Here is a 25,855-nt window from a genome sequence, read left to right on the forward strand (position 1 = left end):
TATTTCTTTATTTGTATTTTTATTTTTTTATATATATAATATAATATAATATTGAGGAATTTTAGGAATTATATTATTTGATTTTATTATTTTATTATTTGACTTGTCTTTCTTATATTTATATTTTTGTCTTTTTTATATTATATTATGTTTATTATATTTATTATTTTTTGGGCATGTTATTGCGCTGTTGCATTTATTGGGTAGTGTCAGATTTATTTTTGCACTATAGATCGCATCACTATATAGCGCATCAGTGCACTATAGATCCCCTGAGGAACAATTCCATTCATTCTCTATTATAGGAGAGGAAGAATTGTATAAACTTGTTAAATCATCTAAACCAACAACATGTATGTTAGATCCTATTCCATCTAAACTACTAAAAGAGCTGCTTCCAGAAGTCATAGATCCTCTTTTGGCTATTATTAATTCATCATTGTCATTAGGATATGTCCCCAAAACCTTCAAATTGGCTGTAATTAAGCCTCTCATTAAAAATCCACAACTTGACCCCAAAGATCTAGTTAATTACAGACTGATCTCAAATCTCCCTTTTCTGTCAAAGATACTAGAAAAGGTAGTATCCTCACAATTATATTCCTTCTTAGAGAAAAATTGTATCTGTGAGGAATTCCAGTCAGGATTTAGACCGTATCATAGTACTGAGACTGCTCTCATTAGAGTTACAAATGACCTGCTTCTATCATCTGATTGTGGTTGTATCTCTTTAATAGTTCTACTGGATATTTGCGCTGCGTTCAACACTATCGACCACAACATTCTTTTAAATAGACTAGAACACTTTGTTGGCATTAGTAGAAGTGCATTAGCATGGTTCAAATCGTATTTATCTGAACGCCATCAGTTCGTAGCAGTGAATGAAGAGGTATCATATCGATCACAAGTGCAGTACGGAGTACCTCAAGGCTCAGTACTAGGGCCATTACTTTTGATGCTTTACATGTTACCCTTGGGAGATATTATCAGGAGACATGGTGTTAGCTTTCATTGTTATGCTGATGATACTCAGCTCTATATTTCTTCACGGCCCGGTGAAACACACCAAATTGAGAAACTAACGGAATGCATAGTCGATATAAAAAACTGGATGACGAGTAACTTCTTACTGCTAAATTCTGAAAAAACAGAGGTGTTAATTATCAAACCTAAAAACTCCACATGTAATAACCTAGAACACTATCTAACATTTGATGGCTGCTCTGTCAATTCTTCTTCATCAGTTAGGAACCTAGGTGTGCTGTTTGATAGCAATCTTTCATTTGAAAGCCATGTTTCTCACATCTGTAAAACTGCGTTTTTCCATCTCAAAAACATATCTAAATTGCGACCTATGCTCTCAACGTCAAATGCAGAAATGCTAATTCATGCGTTTATGACCTCAAGGTTAGACTATTGTAATGCTTTATTGGGTGGTTGTTCTGCACGCTTGATCAACAAACTACAGCTGGTCCAAAATGCAGCAGCTAGAGTTCTTACTAGAACCAGGAAGTATGACCATATTAGCCCGGTTCTGTCAACACTGCACTGGCTTCCTATCAAACATTGTATAGATTTTAAAATCTTATTAATTACTTATAAAGCCCTGAATGGCTTAGCTCCTCAGTACCTGAGCGAGCTCTTATCACATTATAGTCCTCCACATCCGCTGCATTCTCAAAACTCTGGCCGTTTGGTAACACCTAGAATATCAAAATCGACTGCGGGCGACAGATCCTTTTCCTATTTAGCGCCCAAACTCTGGAACAATTTACCTAACGCTGTTCGGGAGGCAGACACACTCTGTCAGTTTAAATCTAGATTAAAGACACATTTCTTTAACCTGGCTTTCACATAACACACTAATACACTTCTATTATTCAAATCCGTTAAAGAATTGTTAGGCTGCATTAATTAGATCAACCGGAACCGGAAACACTCCTAATAACACACGATGTACTCGATACATCGAAAGAAGAATGGCATCTACGCTAATATTTGTCTGTTTCTTTCTTATTCTGTTTCTCAGTCCGTGTCCGGATCAGATGGTGGATCGGCACCGGGAGATGATGTCTGATCGTCGGTGGAGGCCGGGACACCTGGATGAGCCCCGGGGACATATCCCCAGTGAAGACCTCGACTTAAATACAATAAAACTAAAAATAAAAGAAAATAACTAAAAATATAATAAAATACCTAACTACATAATACTATTATGAGTGAAGTGACATTCAGCCAAGTATGGTGACCCATACTCGGAATTCGTGCTCTGCATTTAACCCATCCAACGTGCACACACACAGCAGTGAACACACACACACAGCAGTGAACACACACACCGTGAACACACACACACACAGCAGTGAACACACACACCGTGAACACACACCCGGAGCAGTGGGCAGCCATTTATGCTGCAGCACCCGGGGAGCAGTTGGGGGTTCGGTGCCTCGCTCAAGGGCACCTCAGTCGTGGTATTGAGGGTGGAGAGAGCGCTGGACATTCACTCCCCCCCACCTACAATCCCTTCTGGCCGGAGACTCGAACCCGCAACCTTTAGATTACAAGTCCGACTCTCTAACCATTAAGCCACGACTTCCCCTATTTCTTATTGTTAGAAATTGCAACAATATAAAAATAGAAATATAATACATTTAAAATTTTAATTAAAATAATAAGTAAACAATAAATAAACAATAATATCCTGGCCAGAGGAGAACTTCCCCCCGGCTGAGTCTGGTTTCTCCCAAGGTTTTTTTCTCCATTCTGTCTCAGAGGGAGTTTCGGTTCCTTGCCGCTGTCGCCTCTGGCTTGCTCAGTTGGGGACACTTAATTTCTAGCGATTATCGTCAATTTGATTTCACAGAAACTATTTAAACTAAACTGATCTAGACAATGGCATCTCTGAATTCAATAATGAAATGCCTTTAACTGAAAATTGAGTGTTTAATCTTATTATTATACATTACTGACACTCTATCCTCCAATTTGATTCTGTTAAGTGCTTTGACACAATCTGTATTGTTAAAAGCGCTATATAAATAAAGGTGACTTGACTTGACTTGACTTGAATTGGGAAGCTAAATCTAAGAATGTAAACACAAACAGGTAAGCTGAATAATTAAAAATTTCACATTTAGTTTAACGTTAAGATGTAAATGTGAATTTACATCTTAATGTAACATTAAGATTTTCAGGACTTGGAAGATGGTGAAGTTTGTTGGTTTGATTTGGGAAATTATTCAGTCTTTGATTTCAGTATGCGGTCACAAACTCCCCTGCTGACCTTTGACCTTATTCACGCTTATTCACAAGTGTTTATTCACAATTACAGATTAAGAAGTTCAAGCAAGCTCTGTTGATTATTAAAGAAAATGATTTCAACCTGTCCCTTTGATTGAAAAAGCACAAAAAAGTGTGTGTAGTAATGCATTGACAATGAAAGTCTACCCATAAAACGTCCAAGACAATCTGATAATGCTTCAGCAGAAAAACTATGAACCAGCTTCACATTTCTGCTTTTAAAACCACTTTCCTCAAAGACTTCCACTGTGCATGCATAACGATATTTGTGTGTTTACAAACTGAGAAGTAGGTCTGAATTATGTTCTGTAGCAATGGATAAGAAGTCACGTGATGCTTTTGGTTGTATTGAAGTTGTGTTGAATCTGAAAGTGAGAAAATCATGTTACAGTGACTGTTGTTGTTGAATTGCAGTGAACACACAGAGCTCAGCTCAACTCTCAGACAGCAAATGTCCCAGCGCATGAGATCAGCTTACTAAAGCTGACCAGTGGAGCTAATTTAAGCGTCTCCATTCGTAGAAAATAGCTGGCAGTGCATGCGTCTCCTGTTTGTTTGTTTGTTGGCTGAATGTGATTGACCGCTGACACAATCAGTGTTCAGACTGTCAAAAATACCCCTCATTACTCCATTAGAGGAACTATTCTGATCTCTAGTCAAATTTTTACTGACGTGTCTAAGTATTATTACTTTTTGTTATTGTTTTTTGTTTTAGAAGAGTATGTTAACAACAGGTTTAAAAAGGTCAGTAAGATTGTTTTTTTACTTTTATTCATAAAAGGCACATTAAATTGATTAAAGACACTTATAAAGTTTGTATTCATCAAAAATGTCAACAGTTTCCACAAAAATATGAAGCAATGCAACTGTCTTCAACATTGATAATAATATTTTCTTGAGCATAAATTCAGCATATTAGAATGATTTCTGAAGGATCATGTGACACTGAAGACTGGAGTAATGATGCTGAAAATACAGATTTGCATCACAGGAATAAATTACATTTTAACATATATTCAGGTAGAGAACCGTTATTTTAAATTGTACAAATATTTCACAATTTTACTGTATTTCTGATTATTAAATGCAGCCTTGGTGAGCAGAAGGGACGTCTTTCAAAAACAAGAAAAAAATACAGATGAAATCAGTCTCACAGCAAGATCAATAAACAAAAGTGATAAAAGATAGATGTTATGATTGGCTTCTCTTGACCTCTATATAGTGATACCTGATCATAACAGCACATCTGGTTTGCAGGAGTTATTGGAGCTCAGGAATACATTATTTGTATGATATAACAGGTGTTACTGGAGTTGTTTAGGAATCCTGCAGGGCTCATCCTGACGGCTTATTCTCACCTAATACTTTAATACTCATTAAGGCCTGCCTCTGTGACTTCCAGCATCACCCTGATCCGCTCACAAACCCCGCCCACACGACCTGTCCGTCACAGAACAAGAAAAAAAATTACGTTATAGTCTACTCTTGACTATATATATGAGTACAGAATGCAGCACTGTGTTAGTCTTTTATTCTGTTCAGCACAAGATTTAAGTGCATTTTGGTGTTTTACAGTAATGTCACTTTAACATCTGCATTAACTTACAGTAATAGAATGTTTAAAAATCATTCAAAATATGCTAAATCTGTCTGCCAGTGACATCTGACAATGACCTTCTGACCTAATGATGTTTCCTCCTCTCTGTCTCTCTTTCCTCTGCTTTCATTCTCCTTTTCTGAATCATTTTTACACTTGATGTTTCTTCAGTTGTCAAGCTTCCACTTAAAAAGAAAAAAAATATCTAAATTTCAGCTCTAGAAATAAAGTGCTACATTCACTCTTAACAATGTTTTTTAAAAGTGGCAGTATTGTTTTATTAGACATATGATAATTTTTCAAAAAGGAAATGGTCAGTTTCTCAGTCACTCATGTTGTGTGTGTGACAGGAAGAGATGAAGGTGTATCTTGTTATAAATGCAATTGCATCATTCTGTGTGCATATAAAGCAGTATTCTTCATTGCGTCATGTACTGAGGTGCACACCTGGGCGTCCATCTGTGTTTGTGTAAAATCCAATGAAGCGCAAGCTATAATGCTGCTGGACTGCTCTCCTGTGTCACTCCTGCTGTTTTAGTGTCGTCTTTCATTAGAGCTGCCCTACACATGATCACAGTATTAGCAGGATCGGTTTAAAACACCGGCAGCCAAGCATCAAAGCATCCAACGACACATGTCTCACTGCCCCACTGATGACAGACAGCTTACCTTCTCTCAGAGCTGCCTTTGATTAGGTCAGATGGGTAGTGTGAACCTCATGTTGTACAACATTAACAAACCGTAAAGGAGGTTATAGAATTTGATCGATAGACAAACAGACAGACAGACAGACAGACAGACAGATAGACAGACAGACAGACAGACAGACAGACAGACAGATAGACAGACAGACAGACAGACAGACAGACAGACAGACAGACAGACAGACAGATAGATAGATAGATAGATAGATAGACAAACAGACAGACAGACAGACAGACAGACAGACAGACAGACAGACAGATAGATAGATAGATAGATAGATAGATAGACTTTTTCACTTGCAAGTGACTAGTCCACCTATAGTCAACCAGAAATTGTCTGCAGCTGTTTGCAACAAACTCTTTGCAAAAATACTGTTGTCTTAACTAAAGGGGTTTGTTGAAACAGATCACTGGGCTTTGTTTTTGTAGAGTTGACACCCGCCTGTGCTTTATCTAGCAGCAACTGGCATCACCCCAATCTGTGTTTACTGGAGTCAGTAACAAAATCTGCTCACACTCTCGTGAGTTGTGTGTGATGAGAAACAAATCGGTCAACCGGACAGAGAGGCTCGGCCCAAACCCCCTCACAAGGCCCAGCTGTCCGAGCCTGCCCTTCTCTCCCGGCTCAGGGCGGCTAATCTCAGGCCTGCCTCCCTCCTGCTAGCGCTGCTGCTAATTGCTTGTGTCATAAAGCTCTGTGACCCAAATAAGCCTTGCTCCCCAAAGCTGCTGGGATAAGCCCCACTTTACCTCACCAAACCTGCTTAATAAAACGTCTTATCCACACCAACCCCTTACCCATCATGCCTTCTGCTTCCTCTCCCACATTTCTTTAGGCAAGAGAAGAGAGAAAACAAGAGGCTCAATGCAAATGTACAGACATGTACAAACAGAGATGTCAGACGTCATACGTTTCAGAGACATCGCAGAAGAAACGTTGAGCTGTTCTGTAAATGGCTTTGGATTAAAGGAACAGTTCACCCAAAGAATCAGGCCGTCCAAGATGAAGATAAGTTTGTTCCTTCATCAGAACAGATTTGGAGAAATGTAGCGTTACATCAGTGTCTCACCTCTGCAGTGAATGGGTGCCATCAGAATGAGAGTCCAAACAGCTGATAAAAACATCACAATAATCCACAAGTAATCCACACCACTCCAGTCCACCAGTTAATGACTTATGAAGTGAAGAGCTGCGTGTTTGTAAGAAAAGAATCCATCATTAAGATGTTTTTAACTTCAAACTGTTGCATCTGTTTTGACATTAGCCTAAAACAACAAAAATGGCAGCTTTTTCAAGTTAAAGACTGTTAGCTGTATATATTTCCCTATAGCTTTACTCTTGATAAAAAGACTTTATACAGAATAGTTTCAATTTGATATGGAATAACACATGACAAGAAAGGCATCGACAGCAAAGTCAGATACATTTTGGCATCCTGATAGTTACCATAGCAACTAAGTGTTTCAAACAGTGTGAACATTCCAAATAGAATTTCTGAACTGTCTTGTAGCTAATTACGGTAATTCCAACATGACATGGTGTCATTCTGCTTTGCAAAGTTCATAAATAGAATTGTAATCAGCATAAACAGCTATTGTAATTTGTGAATGCAAAACTGTTATTCCCAGCTAACAAACATATGTTTTGCTACTGTTCTCATGAAGCTATTTCTGAATGTTCTCAAGGTTCAAAACATCCAGTTTATCAGGCTAAATGTTTTAAAAACTAATTTTTTTTAATGTGAACGGTAAAGGAACATTCCGTTTTAGCATTTTTATCATTATGGTTATTGTTACTCTGTAACGTAACTCTGTAAGTAGTAGGCCTGAGATTTCATTTCAATTTTAATTTTTTTAAACATAACACAGGTTAGGCATGAAACAGCTGGAGGGACGGTTGTCTCCCTCCGCACACTTTACTCCCCCTACTAGTTCAGTTATGAAATGACACTCAGACGTTTATTAGTGTAGGCTTCAGACTAATAAACTCATATATTATGCCAATGTAATACACCTTATTTTTTATGTAAGAGCGCGCGGACATTTGTAACATGAGTGTAGGACTTCCATGTCACTGGATTCCAGGATTTGTACAAAACAACTCACTGTGCTTCAAACTGGTATTTCTTATCAAATCATATTGTCATATGAAGTCTTTATAGCTGTTTAATGTATTGTTTTAATTATAAATAGGCTACATTGGTTTGTAGCACAGATTTTGCAATTGCTGCAGTTTGTTGTTCTTCTAAAGCCTTAAATGAATCTGAAGTCTTGCACATTCACAGAAAATAGCCAATTTCAATAATAATAAAAAAAGTTGGATAGAAAGGGGTCAAAGTGTAAAAATGTGAGTGAAAATTGCAACATTACTGTTTTTTTTTTTTAATTTTGCCTAATTTTGTGGCCTTTCTGTTCACATCCGTGTTTTTTGCTTTAGCTCGCAGATTTTACATCAACACAGTATCAAAACTGTTATAAATAAACACAAATTGTACCGAAAATCAAACATTTATAAAACGTTACAATAAGACTCAACAATACCCTGGACCACAAAACCAGTCTTAAGTGTCAATTTTTCGAAATTGAGATTTATACATCATCCGAAAGCTGAATAAATAAGCTTTCCATTGATGTATGGTTTGTTATGATAGGACAATATTTGGCTGATATACAACTATTTGAAAATCTGTAATCTGAGGGTGCAAAAAAATCTAAATATTGAGAAAATCTCCTTTAAAGTTGTTCAAATGAAGTTCTTAGCAATGCATATTACTAATCAAAAATGAAGTTTTGATATATTTATGATAGGAAATTTACTAAATATTTTCATGGAACATGATCTTTACTTAATGTCCTAATGATTTTTGGCATAAAAGAAAAATCGATAATTTTGACCCATGCAATGTATTTTTGGTTATTGCTACAAATATACCCCAGCGACGTAAGACTGGTTTTGTGCTCCAGGGTCACATATAAGCTATATTAAGTGTTTTCTCCTCCCTTATAAAAGTTTATATGTCTGTTTATTTAATTATCTGAACTTTGCACAATTATATTCTTAATTTTAATTAGTTTTGTCCTTGCCGTAAATCACTCTAGAATAGACTTACAGGGCAATAATTGACCTGCTATAGAAGTTAGACTGAAAGAGACCAACACAAATGTAGATTTATTGTAACTAGATAAGTCAATATTAATAATAAAAGCAACAGAACTTCATTCATCATTCAACAATAACTAAAACACTGTTAGTTTCATGTATAACCAAATAATTACGGGTCGTCTTTGTTACAATTTTATAAAACACTTCACAATCAGTATCACAACAAGGTGTTTTTCCAGTGTCACAACATTCATGCTTCCATTACTACACAACACTATCAGGGTAATCGGAGTTAAACTTGCTTTTATGACAAGAAATAATTGGCAAAATAATATTACAAATGGAAACTAATGTGAAAAATAAATCAGGCTAGATTTTCACATCAGAATTTTTTTTTAGAAAAATACTATAAATGGATATTTTCCCAAAACAAAGGACAATAAATATGAGCCCGTCAGTGTTAAACACTACATATCTTGTACAGCTGATGTAAATATCTGACATATACAGGATTGCCTGTTCAGTCTAATCATCTGCAGTCGCTACAACTGTACATTCCTGCATTAATCTAGTGTTTCTTAATTGTCATCTACCCCTAATCCACAGTATAATTAAAACACTAATATGATTTTCAGACGCCGCTCCCTGTGTGTGTGTGTGTAATATCATCAGGCTCTGTGAGTGCTTTAGAGTTGTTATTAGCATAAAGGTGGCCTATCGACCTTAATATGTTAATAGCTTTACGACTAATCTCTGGGTCTTTACAAGACCTCGTCTCATCAGGAACTCAAACGTGCGTCACAACATGAGATCGAGAACTGTATACATACTCATCACAGTAATGTCATGTTTACTTGGGCAAATCGTTTCTCAGATTAAGGCAAGACACTACAGGCAATAACTGTTTTTTCATAACCTGTTGTTTCAGACTAGTTGAAATCTATTATTTTAATCTACTTGTGTCTGTAGATTTCAATTAAAATACTTAATTTATAGGGCTTTTTCCTCTACTTCAGCAGCACTTCCATCAAATCTTACAGTTTTACTCTCATCTATATTTTGAAGGTTTGTTTATATATCACTTATAAAAAAATCCAAAATCCCATCTGTACAAACATTTGACTTTAATGTGTCAACAACATGAAATTAATTCGAACCTGGCTTTATCCCATGTTCAGATTTGTGCTCTGGAAATGTATGCAAATTAGTGTATATTCAATTAGATAATTGCATATTTAGACATACCATTTTAGAAAACTTGCTATACAAACATTTTTGCAATTCTTAATGTAATCAACTAGAAAATGATAGTGATATATATTAAAGTGTGGTACCCTGTTCACCTGGGGTGTCTTGCCTTAAATTTAGGGATGAAAGTGAAGAAATGCATTGAAAACCTCAGAAAAGTAAGATGAAAACAGCATATAAAAATCAAATACATAAGTTAACTTTGAAGACGTTTTCTCAAGTTTCAAAGTAGTCACAAATGTACTAAAAAACAAAAATGATAAATAAAAAGGACCTTAGTTTCTCTCTTTAAAAGCGTGAAGGATCATGTCTTAATAATGAGCATTCAAGAGCATCTCCTCTGACTGTAGAGTTTTTGATGTTAGAAATGAGATGCAAACAGGTTCTTGGTTTCTCTTTTGTGATTCTCACATGAAGTGTGGAAGATGCTGGTTAGGTGATCTCTCTCATCACCGTCTGTTTTCTCAGCAGTGACGAGGCGAGCTGGGATACTTGGCCTTCAGGCTCTCCTTGAAGCTGCGGAAGAGGATGCGGTTCTTGCGGTTCTCCTCGTCCTTTCTGCTGTGAAACTCTCCCTGAACCTTGAACCCTTTGTGCACCACAAACGCATTGCTCACCACAGAGAAGCGGTAGCCGGCGATGTGAAGCTCGCAGGCCTGAAGAGAAGAGAGCAGGTGACTGAGTAAATTAATGAATAACAAAAATTCATTCCTATTTTACACCACAAGAGGGATCACACTATACAAAATATTAATTAGTATCATTGCAATATATGTGACTCTGGAGCACAAAAGCAGGCATAAGTAGCACAGGTATATTTGCAGCAATAGCCAAAAATACATTGTATGGGTCAAAATGATCTATTTTTTTATGCCATAAATCAAGTAAAGATCATGTTCCATGAAGATATTTATTGAATTTCCTACTGTAAATATCAAAACTTCATTTTTGATTAGTAATATGCATTGCTAAGAGCTTCATTTGAACAACTTTAAAGGAGATTTTCTCAATATTTTGATTTTTTTGCACCCTCAGATTCCAGATTTTCAAATAGTTGCATCTCAGCCAAATATTGTCCTATCCTAACAAACCATACATCAATGGAAAGATTATTTATTCAGCTTTCAGATGATGTATAAATCTCAATTTCGAAAAATTGACACTTAAGACTGGTTTTGTGGTCCAGGGTCACATATATGTTTGTGAGTACATATGCATTTAAAAAAAAAAAAAAAAGTAACATTTTATAATTCATGTATAAATATGTAATAAAAAATTAAACTTTTTGTGTAATTTTTACAGCATAAATGTACATATAATAATATTAATTATTAATTTGGGGGGTTAAAACAAACATAATGCTACAATAATTAATATTATTTTATTATATAAATTATATACATATATACAATCTGGAAAACATCATATAATATGTTTATTATATTAATTATTGTAAAGGTTATTACATTTATATACAATATTTTTAAAAGTATTATAGTTATCTAATTTGATACTCTAAATATTATAATATAGCCTAATATTCCAAACGTGTGTGTGTGTGTGCATGCTGTGAAAATGACAAAATCTGAAAAAAACATTTTTATATTATTATATTATGCATTATAATAATATGATTATATATCATTTTTTTTGTTGGTTTTAATTGCTTCTATTGTCCTGTATTGTATCCATCTGCCAAATGACTAAATGTAAATATTGATATATAAATAATATAATGCATGTTTAAAATATTGTATTACATTTAGAATATCATAATATTATATTACAACATTAATTTTAATTGTAAGAGTGTGTAAATATATATATATATATCGACTCTCACAATTTATGTATGCTTGCAATAATATTTTAATTAATATAAATACTAATAATACTAGTAATAAATCATGTTCATACATTAAAAACGGTTTTATTTAATATTAATTATTTATATATATATATAAATGTGTGTGTGTGTGTGTGTGTGTACAAACAAGAAGGTAGCTAGCTGCACACGGAGTCCAATACAGATTGGATTTGAATTTTTGCACAATGCAATTTATAAAATAAAAAATGTTTTGCTAGACTTTTTCAGTCTGTATTGGACTCAGTGTGTGGCCTGCTACCTTCTTGTTCGTTTTCAAGTATTCCCTTGGCTCTACGCAGCTGCAGAAAAAGGGTTTATTTTTTCCTATTTGGAGCACTACACTTTTTTCTTTAGTGTGTGTTTCATGGGGCAAAGACCAAGTGGTGATCATCCCTATGCCCTACTCCCTTCGAAGGCCAGAGCCCTTATATATATATTTATATATTTATATTTATATTTTAAAAAGTTTTAAAATATGCTAATAGTATATAAAAACTAATATATATAAAACTTTTTAAAATGTATGTTTATTTGCAACAGTTATGCCAACAACAATAAAAAGAGATTTATGCCATTAAAACAGCACATCTGCTGATGCACACCCTGCTGTTGTCATAGGGACATCCCAGCTGAAGATTATGAGGAAATCATGTCGCTCCCTTTGCCAAGTGCATTTCAAACGGCTATATAATGGCACGCACGTGCCCTGCTCACTCCAAAGTCTCCACTCCACGGGCTCTACCCTTCGAAGGGAGTAGGGCATAGGGATGATCTCTTCCATTTGGAATTTGCCCCATGAACCGTTCGGTACGAAAACACGTACCGTTACACCACTAGTTAAAAACATGATTTATTTAGCATGATTTTGCATTTGGCGAATGGATTGGTCGCGTATGCACTTCCTGCAGGAGTCCACCTCTCCATGCCTCACCTGACTAATGCGGTTGAAGCCGTACTGCCTGAAGTTCTCGTCGTAGAGAGGAACCGTACGAGCGCCGATGTAGAAAGGCTCCCACGGATCGGCCCAGTTTATAGTGTACGCCACTTCCAGGGGCCCGGAGCCCCTGCTGGCCAGATTGACCCACTGCGAGTAATTCGCAGGAGCCTGACAGCGAGGGCAAAGCTCATCGTAAAACGGCCGCACCTCGCCCACCTGATAGAGCTGCACCAACTCCGCCTTCGTCGCAGGCATCTTACGAGTGTGTCTGATCTCGAACGCGGGAAGCACGAGGACTTCGTCCGCCGCCGGTTCGCGCCTCATTAGCATTGTCGCGAATTGCTGGTGCAGATTGGCGCTGGGCATCATGTCGATATCGATGACCAGGATGTAAGCGGCGTCTGTGCCGCTGCGGGCCACATTGCGAAGAAGGTTATTGGGGTACGAGACATTGTTCCCAATCGCGTAGTTTTTGTACTTGTCTCTGTGCGATTCGAGCTTGGCGAAAACGCCAGAGCAGCCCATCTCCTCCAGACCGGCGAAATGCTCTCGATCCTGCTCTGGGAAACTCGCCATTTCGCCCGAGTGGCAAACCAGATGGAAATCCACCAACGCTTGAACCTGCGGGCAGAACAGGCTGAGGGCGTAAACGAACGCCGTTGCGAACTTGACATCTTGACCATTGGCGAATATCGCAACGGATAGCGGATTCTGCCAGCGCTCCAACAAAGAGCTCAAATGGTGAAGGTTGTTGATGGTCGTATGCGTGGCCAAAGCCAGGTGGTGCGATCTGGGATCCGCGCCTGGCTTCTGATTGGTCGAGAAGTCGCTTTTGATTAGGTTCTTATAGATGCGGTACTGTCCGCTCCCATCGAAGATCCCACCTGTGGATAAAGAGTACCTGAGATGTTCCCGTCTGGGGTTCTTCTCCCCTTGGTTTGAGGTCTTTTTGGAGCCAAAGAGCTCAGAATATTTGTAGCGCTGCTGTTTGCCGTGCAACTTTGAGAGGAAAGACAGATATAAAAGCTGCAACAGTGCAACGATGAGAAGGGCACTGAGTACCACCTTAAACACGGAGCATTTTTTAGAGAAATGCATTACAGTTACTAGCACCTTTTGCTTAATGCTAATGAAATAAAGAGTGCTCACACAGATCAGCAAGGATTAGCCAGCTATGCAGCCCTCATGCATGCAGCAGCCGACTCTGCATTGATTTGCATTGCAGCCAGATGTAGTTTAAACGGGAATTGACTTGCATGCATTGAAAAGACGCCTGTGAACAGCAAGAGAGAAACGCGTTCGTGAAGAGCGCACACACTGCGCATGGCGGCGCGTGCTTGTTTACTGTTCCGGTTAACGTTACCGTAAACACCGTAAAACGGGCTCGGCTCACGTGCCCGTATGTGTCTGTTTCGACTCCATAAACACTTCCTGTTAGCAACAGGAAACCAGTAATCACAATTGAATTTAATCAAAAGGATCATGTACAGGCATGGGGTGTATCAGACGAGGTGGCCGAGTGGTTAAGGCGATGGACTGCTAATCCATTGTGCTCTGCACGCGTGGGTTCGAATCCCATCCTCGTCGGAACTTACTTTTTAATTTATATTTTATCTTGGTAAATAATGACGTGCAGTTTTGGTGCATTACGTGCTAAATGTGCTCAGCAAGCACTAATCATGAAGTAAAATTATGTTTTTGCACATGGTGCCATAGTAATGTTTAGGTTTAAGTAATAAAATATACAATAATATAATAAAAAATATTTAAAACATAATATTGTAATACACAATGGCGATCTCGAGACGGTATTTTTGAGACTTGGCACAAAGTTAATCGAGTGGAATTTCCTGTCGTAAATTCGACATAATTACAGTAGATAGCTGTGCACATGTTTTTTTTTTTTTTTTAGTTGTGACGTATTGTCAAGTATGGTGACCCATACTCGAAATTGGTGCTCTGCGTTTAACCCATCCAAGTGCACACACACAGCAGTGAGTAGTGAACAAATGCACACACACACACACACACACACGCACACGCACGCACACAAATTTTAACTGATTGATTGTTTAAATAAACACTGTGAACTAAACCAGTCTAAACAAAATGTAAACTACATCACTAAGGGGACACTTTACATTTAACAATATTATTGATCAGACTGCACTAACACTATTGGATGAGAACTGAACTAATCTGGGCGAGCTGCTTCGTAGTCGATGTTAACGAATTTTATAATTGATCATCTTTGCACAGTTATTGAATGAATTTAAATAGACACTGAACTGTCTATTTTATAAAGTGCTATAATAATAAAGATGACTTGACCAAGGTCTAAAATAAATGATGACTGTGTAACAGAAAATATACATCCAGACAGGTTTCATCAAATAAATCCTGAATGGGACAGTGTTTAACACCCTTCAGTGATGACCAGCTAGATGTATATTATTGATTGTGACTGCTGAGTTGCAACATTACAAGGTCTGTCTTTCCCCAATATTGACTGTAGATTATAGCAACAATGAATAACAGACGCTCATTTGTCTGGGTATTACAGGGTTTGAATGAAAAGAGAGAATCCATGGTGTGATTCAAGAGACATGAAACAGTGTTGGCTTCAGATAACCATACGAGTAGCCTGTTACACAGCACTGCTTCTGATGACGGCCATTACCGTGGGAAACCGACTTAGAAAATGTCACAACTGACCAACCAGAATCAAGAACTGAGAGCTGTGTAATATTAAGCAATAAAATATTCCAACCATTAACATTTCTATAAAGCTGCTGTGAAACAATGTATACATTTAATGTGTAATATACAAATAAATTTGGAATTAGAATAGCTCATCCAGTATCAAGAACCAACTCAACAAGACGACACTGTAGTGTTGTTGATCGTAACTAGCACCAAGTTGGTCTTGTCCAACACTTCTCTGCAATCTTCAAGCAGCTGCTTAATGTGACTATACGTCATCACAATGGCCTGAGGAATTGGAAAGATTTTGCCCTTGTTGTCTTTAGGCCTGTTTCTGGCTTCCCTGAATTCCTTCAAAAGCTTGAGTGCGACGCATTCTGAAATCCTGTTGACATCAGGTCTCTGAGCAGCCTGGCCATGGGTCATGAACAGTCTGTGAATAAAAGGATGCATTGATTGCATCATGTATGATGTTATTATTCCACGGTTCATTGTAGCTTTGTAAACAGACTAATTATGTTTTTGAATTTAATGCAGATGAAAATGAGGCAATGTGGAATACTTTCACATGACTCTTCACAATTCTCTTTTTTATCATTACAGAGGAATTAAATTATTACACAGGCAGCATGAAACAAGACTCAAGTTTAACACAGGTGCACTATAATTTAACTCACCTCTCAGCAGCTTGCTGACCAGGGGCTGAGCCACTACATTTCCGTGAAGCTCTCCAGGGACATTTTTCTTGCACTTAAGGGAATACTTGGACGGGGACTGATCAATGGCATGCAGACACGAATACTATTTATATATAATGCACTATTTATGCATGTAATCACATGACAATGTTCCGACCAATAGCTGCTTAGCTCAGTTCGACCAATGGCTGCTTTGCCACGTTGAGTGCTGTTCGTCGGAACTGTTAGGAAAGACCATTGACTGTTTGGATTGTTAGGAATTGAGTTAGGAATTGTTCCGAGTGTGCACGCGTGGGTTCGAATCCCATCCTCGTCGGAACTTATTTTTTAATTTATATTTTATCTTGGTAAATAATGACGTGCAGTTTTGGTGCATTACGTGCTAAATGTGCTCAGCAAGCGCTAATCATAAAGTAAAATGATGTTTTTGCACATGGTGCCATAGTAATGTTTACGTTTAAGTAATAAAATATACAATAATATAATAAAAAATATTTAAAACATAATATTGTAAATACACAATGGCGATCTCGAGACGGTATTTTTGAGACTTGGCAGCCCCCTACAGTTAATCGAGTGGAATTTCCTGTCGTAAATTCGACATAATTACAGTAGATAGCTGTGAACGTGTTTGTTGCTGCCGTAAAGCAATCTGTGGTTTTCGCGGAATTTCGTACCCGCTCACTTGCATACAGCTACTTTGAAGTAGTGTCACCCACATACCATGGTATATGCATATGGTAATTGTTCGCCATCATGGTATATGTTGTAAAATATTCCATAACTAGAGTTGTACAATTATTGTCACACGGAAGTCAATTTCAAAACAAAGAGAAATCATTTACAGTATAGGGTTGCATAACAACAACAAAAAAAAAAAGATTTTCTCATATATTGCAATCAGAATTTGAACTTTGATATAAACATTTAATCTCAAACAAATTTAAGTCTTTGCACTGACTTAACTTTAAATTGGACTCAAACCTCTTTATATTCCCACTGTCATTTTTAGAAACAGTCAGTTTCAATAATTATAGCAAAATTATTGTTTTTATATTATTTTGAAAATCTATAAAAATGACTAGTTTAATAATACAATTGTACTTTAAATTTCACAGTCTAAATTAACTAAATTAGCAACACATGCTTTTTAAAACATTTTTGGCTCCAACAAGTGTGTGAATTCAATGACGAACAAAACACGCAACGCTGAGAACATATCTTGCTGAATTTTTAATTTTTAATTCAATAACCAAAACAACCACAAAAACAAAAACATAAGGCATCATCCACAGGTGTACAGTCGTGACACGATAAACGATGGAGTCGAGCTGCGGTCAACAGTCAGAGGTCCAGGGTACGAGACAGTCGCTGGCCGTCGCGCTCATTTCACTCTGCACCAAATATTACGTCTTCCCAAAGCAGAAGAAAGTGAAAGTCAAGCCTCAAAACCATTTTGAAGATGGTGAATTTATGCAGTACATTTAGACGTGAAATTAAACGGCTTTTATTTGTAATAAACTGGACTGAAAAGTAAATAATGCAAAACAATTTAGCTGCTGCATCCTCGTTGTGAACGGCTGTAAATGGATAGGAAAGGTTTTGTTGGGAGTTGTGTTTTAATATCATCAATGTACAAAACATGCATGAAAACCGAGACTTTCACTCTCTTTTATGTTTTATGACTAGCATCTGTAAGACTAAATAGAAACATGCCAACTCAGTCTCTCCGCAAATATTAAAGCGCCAACGATTTCTAACCAGCGTTTACAGAAAAATCCACTAGGAGACGAGCACTCCGGCGCCTCCTTTAGAGCCTCCTCCTTCGCTCTCTTTGGCTTGACTGGCATCCGCTTTGCCCTGTTTGTCGTCCTCTCCGACTAATCGGATGTTGTAGCGTTCGCGGTACTCCGTCAGCTCCCGCCCTTTCGTCTGCATCTGTGTGCTAAGCGACTCCACAATCTTCGAAATCTGATCGGAAGGAGAGGAGCATTAATAATGCATTGTTTATTTATGACGAGCAAATGTTTGTGAGCCCAGCAGCAGAGTCATACCTGTTCTTTATTGTTTTCTAATGCAGGCAGGACTTCTTTGACCGTCCTCTCCACAAGCACACCGCCAACTAAACGAAAGCACTTCCGTGACGGATCGACTTCCTTTAGCGTGTCAATGACAAGGCTGTGGAGAGGAAGTGATGAGCGTTAGAACAAGAGCGCATGCGTTTACACTGCCTTTCAAACAACAGCAGTTAACATCTTGTGAAGCGAAAAGCTGTGTGTTTGTAAGAAAGAAATCCATCGAGACATGTAGGCATAAGTCCAAAATGCATTATATTGATTCTCTTGTGAAAAAGTCTGTATCAGGAGAGAAATATGCACGGATCAAGCTCCGTTTACAAGTGAAAACATGCAAGTCTTACAAACATGCAGCTTTTCTCTTCTCAAGACGTTAATTGATGGACTGGAGTGGTGTGTATTATTGTGATGTTTTTATCAGCTGTTTAGACTCTCATTCTGACGGCACCCATTCACTGCAGAGGACCCACAATGCAGGGAAGGTAAGTCATTTTTATTAAACACACCTGTGTTCATTGATCTCCATCTCAAACTCTGCAGCCTTGGAGGCCATACTGCGCTGCTCCTGTCGCATCCTCTGGAAAGTAGCCACCACCTGATTCAAACAACACAAGCATATTAATAAGCTAGTAAATTGTAAAAATAAATAAATATTTAATAAAATAACTATTTCTTTATTTTATTAAATCAAATATTTAACAAAATAAATATTTATTTTATTAAATAAATATTTATTGTATTAAATTAAATTATTATTGCTCAAATTATTTTTATAAGGTAATAATAATTGTTTTAAACATGTTTATGGTCTCTCGTTAATTATTTAGTTTCCTAAATGTTAAGAGCACTGAAATGCACATTTTCCCACATCATTTTAACTTTTGGACTTTCAAATATTTATATTTATTACAAATTATATTTACACTTTATATTTATTAAATAATTAATTATTAAAGTTACAATGTAATGAAATTATTAAATAAAGCTTTTAAAATAGGCCTATAAAATATATATCAATTTAAATAAATACATGTGATATAACATTAATATTTCATAATAGTTCATATTATATATTTAAATATTTTTATACAAATTTAAAAAGTGGGTGTGTGGTAATGTAAAGATATATAACGCTCTCGGTTACTCACGTAACCTCGGTTCCCCGAAATGAGGGAACGAGACATTGCTTTGGGAAGTACCTTTTCCTTGAATACTACTGAAGCCTTATTGAATCACGCCAGTGAAACTGGCCAATGGTGTTCAAGCGCGCAAAATATGAGCGGGAATCCCACTCTATATAAGGCAGCGCTTGTACGTCATTCATTCAGAATCTTTGACTGAAGCAATTTGGCATTCTAAGATCCTGAGCTCGGTGACACAGCAATAAGAGCAATGTCTCGTTCCCTCATTTCGGGGAACCGAGATTACGTGAGTAACCGAGAGCGTTCCCCTTCAATTTGGTCTCTCTACATTGCTTTGGGAACGTATAAAATCCCGCCGTGTCACAGCGATGGAGCCTGGCTCTACTAAGTATGTCAAGTTTCCCATTCTGAGCCGTAATGAGAGCGGCAATGAGATCGACACCTCCTCTCCATCCGGGCAGTACATGTGCAGATTTACTGTCGAGGGGCGGGGTAATCCACGGGGAGGGGAGATGACACCCTCTGACAGTCAAAATGATCGATCGGCAGAAATGACCTGATCATTCGATTTTTAAAAGAAGCAAGAAGACTGAACCCTCCTCGCCCTTCTACTCTAACCACTTGGGACTTGGTGCTTGTGCTTGACGCTCTCACGGGACCCCCGTTCGAGCCCATACAATCAGCGAACTTGCGAGCGCTCTCTCTCAAGACAGCGCTCCTGCTCGCGCTGGCCTCTGTTAAGCAAGTTGGAGACTTTCAGGCACTTTCAATTGACGACTCGTGTATTGAATTCGGGCCAGGTGATGGCAGACTCACCTTGAAGCCTAGAAAAGGTTATGTGCCTAAAGTGCTTTCGACTCCATTTAAAGCGCAGGTCATAACTAGGGCCGGGACTTTAACGCGTTAATTTAGATTAATTAATTACACAAAAATAACGCGTAAATTTTTTTTAACGCATTTTAATCGCACTTATTTTTGCACCGCGGAACGTTTCTCACTGGATGAGTTTCGACGGACCGATTATACTGGAGCACCAACTAGCGTCAGAACGGACTTGCGTTCGTGGAGACCGGTCTTGGCTAGGGCTGGGTATCGAGTTCGATACTTTTTAGGCACCGACCGAATTGCCTCGATACCACCGAGTATCGAAAAACGTCTTGTCGTTCGGTACCAAATTTCGATACCTAAGGGGTTAATCTCATCACATCAGTGAGCCAATAAGCCTGCATCACTAGCTGTGTTTGACTAGAAACGGCGACGTGCAGATTGATCAGTGTTTGACCTCCGCGAGAGCGTTTCGAAAGCGCACGGAGCAGTCAGCTCTTTAAATCGCGCGGTTTGTTTATTATACACAGACTGAAGCGTGCGTGACGCTCGCGGTCATTTCAGCGTCTGCCGCCTCTCTAAATGAGGACATGAACAACATCTCCAGACCTGCTCTGAAAGTCACTTCATGAGCATTTTACCGTTTGATTCGAGTAAAACTAACTCATCTCATATACACACAGAACTGTAAAGGTATTCCAGGCAACCCGTCAAAATAAAAGTTCGGTTTTAATATTAACGGTATTAATATTGTTCAGCAGACAGTACATACTGCTACTACTAGGCTACTATTAAAATTAAAACTTTTTTTTTTTTTTAGTAATGATCACACAACAGTTATTCCATGTTTTAATTTTAATAGTAACCTCCCTTTGTTTGCCAAAATAAATAAACTTTGATTTTCAATAATTTAAAGATAAATTAAATGAATGTTTTATGTCTTCATTTGAAAACCAGATACAGAACACAGAATTTCTGAGGAAAAATAAAACATTTCATAAGGCTATTTTAAGAATAAATTTAAATAAACTAAGTTGTTTTTATGCATTCAAATAATTAGACATGCTACACCAGAATTTAATAACAATAAAACATATGGTGAAAGAAAATAAAACGCCCACTTATGAAAGTGGATGAAGGTTTTACATTTCTTGAAGTCTTTAACAACCTAGAAATGATGATTCTGTCTGAGCTTTGTGTTTTAAAATGAACATGCACTAATGTAAACGTAGCCTAACAGATGTGTAAACTGAAAACTATTTGAACTTTATTAAAATTATTTATTTATTTATTGTGTTGGATATATTTTGTTCCTTTGTGCAGTGGCTCATGAGATGAGGCTTTGAGTCTGTATAAATATCAACAAGCTAAAAAAAATAGTTTTTTGAGATAATGTAATCTTATTAAAACTGATTTTATAAAACTGGTATCGAAAAAAGTATCGTTCAGGAACCGGTATCGAACTCAAGGTATCGGTATCGATATCGAAATTTTTTGAACGATACCCAGCCCTAGTCTTGGCAAGCTTCCTTGGAAGAACGAACTCGGAAGGACGCGAGAACACAGAACGCACACTTATGAGAACTGAGATGTAACTTACTGCATTCCTGCTTAACTGACCGCATAGTCTCAGCATAAGCAGCGGCCAATGAACAATAAATATTACAAAATGTCATATCATAACTTATTAAAACATTTCATACTATTATAGATATTACTTTCATATAATTGTATTGTTTTATTTTACAGCGTTATATGTTTTACTGTTAAGATTCATTTTAATATGCCAATAAAAATGCAGACTTTCTCCGGGTCTTATAACTTTATTAAAATTAACCAAAACAAAACGATAAATGTTTACTTTCAACTTGAAGAGCTGTTAAGTATTTGTGAGAGCGACTTTAAAGCTTACAGGCTTCCGTACACCGGCCACCCACAGCGTTTTCTGGGATTTCTAACGGCTCGATTCTCTCAAGTCTGCACTCGATGCATCCTCAGTTTCAAGAACATATCCGGGCATTTTCATGCATCCTCTATACTTGCATTCTTGAGAATTGGAACTGAACTTCGGCGGTACAGGACATAAGATCGCTGAAGAACGCATATTGAGAAACAGACAAAAACAAACCACAGTGAACATGGACAAAGAAGCTGATGAGACCACTTTGGTTGGCCCTGTGGATGGGAAATTTAAAAATCCATATAAAAAAACTTACTTCTCACTGTTCTCAGGTCAAATATTTATATGCGATTAAAATGCGATTAATTTCGATTAATTAATTACAAAGCCTCTAATTAATTAGATTAATTTTTTTAATCGAGTCCCGGCCCTAGTCATAACACTATCTGCTTTCCGCCCCGAAACCCCGACCGGGACGGAGTCACTTAATACACTGCTGTGCCCTGCACGTGCGGTGCACACTTATAATCGAGCGCTCTAGACAGTTCAGACTCTCGGAGCAGCTATTTGTATGTTTTGGTGGATGCACAAAAGGACTGCATGTGTCTAAGCAAAGGCTGTCACACTGGATCGTCGACGCAATTGCTTTGGCTTACAGCTCTAAGGGCGCGGAGTGTCCGATAGGGGTTCGGGCCCACTCAACCCACGGACTTGCGTCATCCTGGGCCTGGGCAAATAGCATGTCTATTCAGGACATTTGTACGGCAGCAGGCTGTCTTTCGCGAGGTTTTATAACCTAGATGTGTCATCGCTTGCCTCGCATGTGCTGTCAGTGCAAGCAGCGCACGCGCCTACTCGGCCTCAGCTATGATCTGTGTATCAGTGGTTTCGACTAGGTTGTATACACCCTGTATTGACGCACCACCAATTCAATGCTGTCCCTAACAGTTTATCACAATGTTTTGATATAGTTCATGTCTTTTAGGACTTGATCACCATCATACTCTGCTTATTGAGCACCGCTACGGCCGTGCATCATAACACATGATTTCATTGAAATTAAACAAATTCAACTAATCTATGTGAAAGCGCCAAAGCTGCCACCATTTCACATTCTCTGTTTCACCGGAGTTAACCCCGCCCCTGGTGTGACACGGCATTGTGTAGTTGCCGCGCCCCCCCTGACTTTTACGTGGTTTCGACTAGGTCCTGTAGACCTGAGCTGTGTTTACCAAGATCGGCAAATACCATCTCCTCTCGCAGAACTCAGGCATTCCTCTCCCGTACAATGGACATTAACACACCGTTGAAACAGGGTGGTCTGCGGAAGAACTGAAGCGTGTAGTCGTTCTTTATTGATTTCATAACTCACTCTGATACACCTGGCAGTGCCTGCCACGCTTCTGTGAACTGTGACAGCGGGCGAGGCGGACTGCACACCGTGAGGGATAACTCGCCGTTGGGGGGCGGGGAGTTTAAGACCACATGAGTGTGAGTGATGGGAGAAAGGGGAGTGAGAGGAGGAAAACTGTCCTGATATTGAGGTCAGTTTTGTATTTTTTTCGACTTTATTGCACTGCATAGTGGAACAGTCAAAAAACAGACATGGCAATTGCTCTCGCCAACCGCAACAGGCAGGGGGGCGTGGTGAGCACACACAGCGAAGCGAGCAGACTTCTTTAGTGGCTTGTCTTCGGCGCTGGGTGCAGCTTTCCTCCTCCGAGAGACAACATCAGGAACGCGGTTTTGATTCCGGTGCTGGTGGCCCGCCGTTTCTGTCAGCGCGGGGTCTCTGGCCCTTTGAGCCCTGATGGCGCTTCGGCCACGAAGAGCAGCAGAAGGGGCGTGCGGTCTTCCCGCGCGCTGCACTGAGGAGGAGCGGAACTTGCAGGGGGTTTCGACTGCTTCTGTGCTTCAACGAAGCGCTCTGTGAACGTCTCCACCGCCGCGCCAAAGAGACCTGAGGGATTCACAGGAGCATCCAGAAGGGCCGTTTTCTCTGAGTCCTTCAATTCGGTCAGAGTAAGCCACATATGACGATCTAGCACCACAAGGGGGGCGGCAGCACGCGTTCCACGACTTTTATCTTGTCGTGCACCTCGGGGAAAAAGGGGCCGGGTCTCCACGGGGTGTCTTTACAGCCGAGATACGACTGGAGGTGCCACTCGTCCAGACGGCTTCTGGCCGGCTCGGCAGGAGGCGCCCACTCCAACCCAAGGTCATCCACTGCCTTGGACAGGACGCTTAGGAGCTCGACATCACTGTGATGGAGGTCCTCCGCGTCACTGCCGTGGGGTGCAGTGTAATCCAGCGGGCTGTTGGACCACTCCTCTCTCGCAGACGCTGCCACCGAAATGGCATCCTCCTCCTCTTCAGTGCCCTACATGGCACCGAAAGACAGCACATCTTGAGCGTCGGGGGAGGGGTGGAGATCTGCGGTCATGAAGCGCACTGGAAGGGGACCTGCAGCAGGGGTGAGGAGCACGTGGGCACTGAGCCGGCGCGGGCTCGTCACCTGATCCTGACAGATCCGCATCAGAAAATCACGGCACTTTCCTCCTTGGCTCGAAAGAGGCTGCAGAGGAAGAGCGCAGCAGAGCAAGTTGGGCAAGTTCATCGCCTTGGACGATGGCCACATGGAGCCTAAGAGTCCAGAGACTCATATCTCCGCAGTGGGGGCAGACCGACCCCCCGAGCGCCGCCACTGCGTGGGCAGGACCCAGGCAGAAGACGCACGATTCGTGGCCATCAGAAGATTCGTTTGGCTCCACACAGGAGAGGCAATCGCGAGTCATCTTTGCTTCCGAAGCTCACCGGAACACAGCAGGGGAAGAGAAGGCGTGCTGCAGCGTGTAGATCACAGGGAGTAGTTTTTTCTTGTTGATAGGTTTTTTGCTTCTAGTAGAAGGTTGGCTGAAGGAAAAGATTCTGAATGAATGACGTACAAGCACTGCCTTATATAGAGTGGGATTCCCGCTCATATTTCACGTGCTTGAACACCATTGGCCAGTTTCACTAGGGTGTTTCAATAAGGCTTCAGTAATATTCAAGGAAAAGGTACTTCCCAAAGCAATGTAGAGTGCCCGAATTGAAGGGGAACCCTGTGTTTTAAATGTTAATCACCAATTGGAAAAAAAACTATTACGCACATTATGAAACCTAACGCCGTCAGAAAGGATACATGTTAAACACTTAAAATCTATGTTAGACCATGAAAAAAAACTTCATTTTTGAATATGAAGTCGTCAGGAACGCCTCTAAATGCGTGCGAGTGTTGAATGACAGGAATAGTGACAGATGATGCACTCTCCTTATAGAGACAGGAGGGCACGCGCTAGTTTAATGGGTGGAGACATACGTCAAATACACAGATTATACAGATTTATAAAAGTTACAGTATCTTTTCTCTCTCATGCAGCTGATCTGAGGTTTGCATTGGCGACTGTAACCAGCTCGCGCGCGTCTCAATCTGTACAGACAACAATACACACATTACACACCCGATCTACACGCTTCCCAGACCGAGCGAGGCGACAAAACCTGAACGCATCCATTAGAATGCACCGTGGGGCGTCGGGCGCTCGCGGCGGCGCAGATGAAGCGTCCATGCGTTACTGTAATAAACCCGACGCGTCGTTACCTGCTCGGCAGACGGAGGCTGCTTTCCACCGCTTTTACCGCTCGTGCTGTTGCTGCTGTTCGCCGCCATGATGAACTGCTCACAGCACCGCAGTCAGGACCCCCGACGGTCAC

At 39.3% G+C, this 25,855-nt stretch overlaps 2 protein-coding genes across 5 annotated transcripts; both read right to left on the reverse strand.

Moving 5' to 3' along the window:
• Positions 1-8,743: 8,743 nt before the first annotated feature.
• LOC306879642 (beta-1,4-glucuronyltransferase 1) lies at positions 8,744-14,110 on the reverse strand. Of its 2 annotated transcripts, none has more exons than XM_079432776.1 (2): positions 12,754-14,110; positions 8,744-10,611 (listed from the first exon to the last, which is right to left on the reverse strand). In XM_079432776.1, the coding sequence occupies exons 1-2, from the start codon at positions 13,855-13,857 to the stop codon at positions 10,420-10,422; spliced, it is 1,296 nt and encodes a 431-aa protein (XP_079288902.1). In that variant the 5' UTR covers positions 13,858-14,110; the 3' UTR covers positions 8,744-10,419. The 2 variants fall into 2 exon arrangements, with proteins under 2 accessions (XP_079288902.1, XP_079288903.1); XM_079432777.1 differs by lacking the exon at positions 8,744-10,611 and adding an exon at positions 12,153-12,222 and having other exon boundaries at positions 12,624-14,094.
• A 3,261-nt stretch (positions 14,111-17,371) lies between these two features.
• LOC306878695 (prefoldin subunit 2-like) lies at positions 17,372-25,855 on the reverse strand. 3 transcript variants are annotated; one of them, XM_079431185.1, is made up of 5 exons: positions 25,743-25,844; positions 18,742-18,830; positions 18,215-18,338; positions 17,922-18,131; positions 17,380-17,572 (listed from the first exon to the last, which is right to left on the reverse strand). In XM_079431185.1, the coding sequence occupies exons 1-4, from the start codon at positions 25,809-25,811 to the stop codon at positions 17,943-17,945; spliced, it is 471 nt and encodes a 156-aa protein (XP_079287311.1). In that variant the 5' UTR covers positions 25,812-25,844; the 3' UTR covers positions 17,380-17,572; positions 17,922-17,942. The 3 variants fall into 3 exon arrangements, with proteins under 3 accessions (XP_079287310.1, XP_079287311.1, XP_079287312.1); XM_079431186.1 differs by having other exon boundaries at positions 17,385-17,572; positions 17,932-18,131; XM_079431184.1 differs by having other exon boundaries at positions 17,372-18,131; positions 25,743-25,855.

The sequence above is a fragment of the Barbus barbus genome, assembly GCF_936440315.1.
Source record: "Barbus barbus genome assembly, chromosome: 2".
NCBI lineage: Eukaryota > Metazoa > Chordata > Actinopteri > Cypriniformes > Cyprinidae > Barbus > Barbus barbus.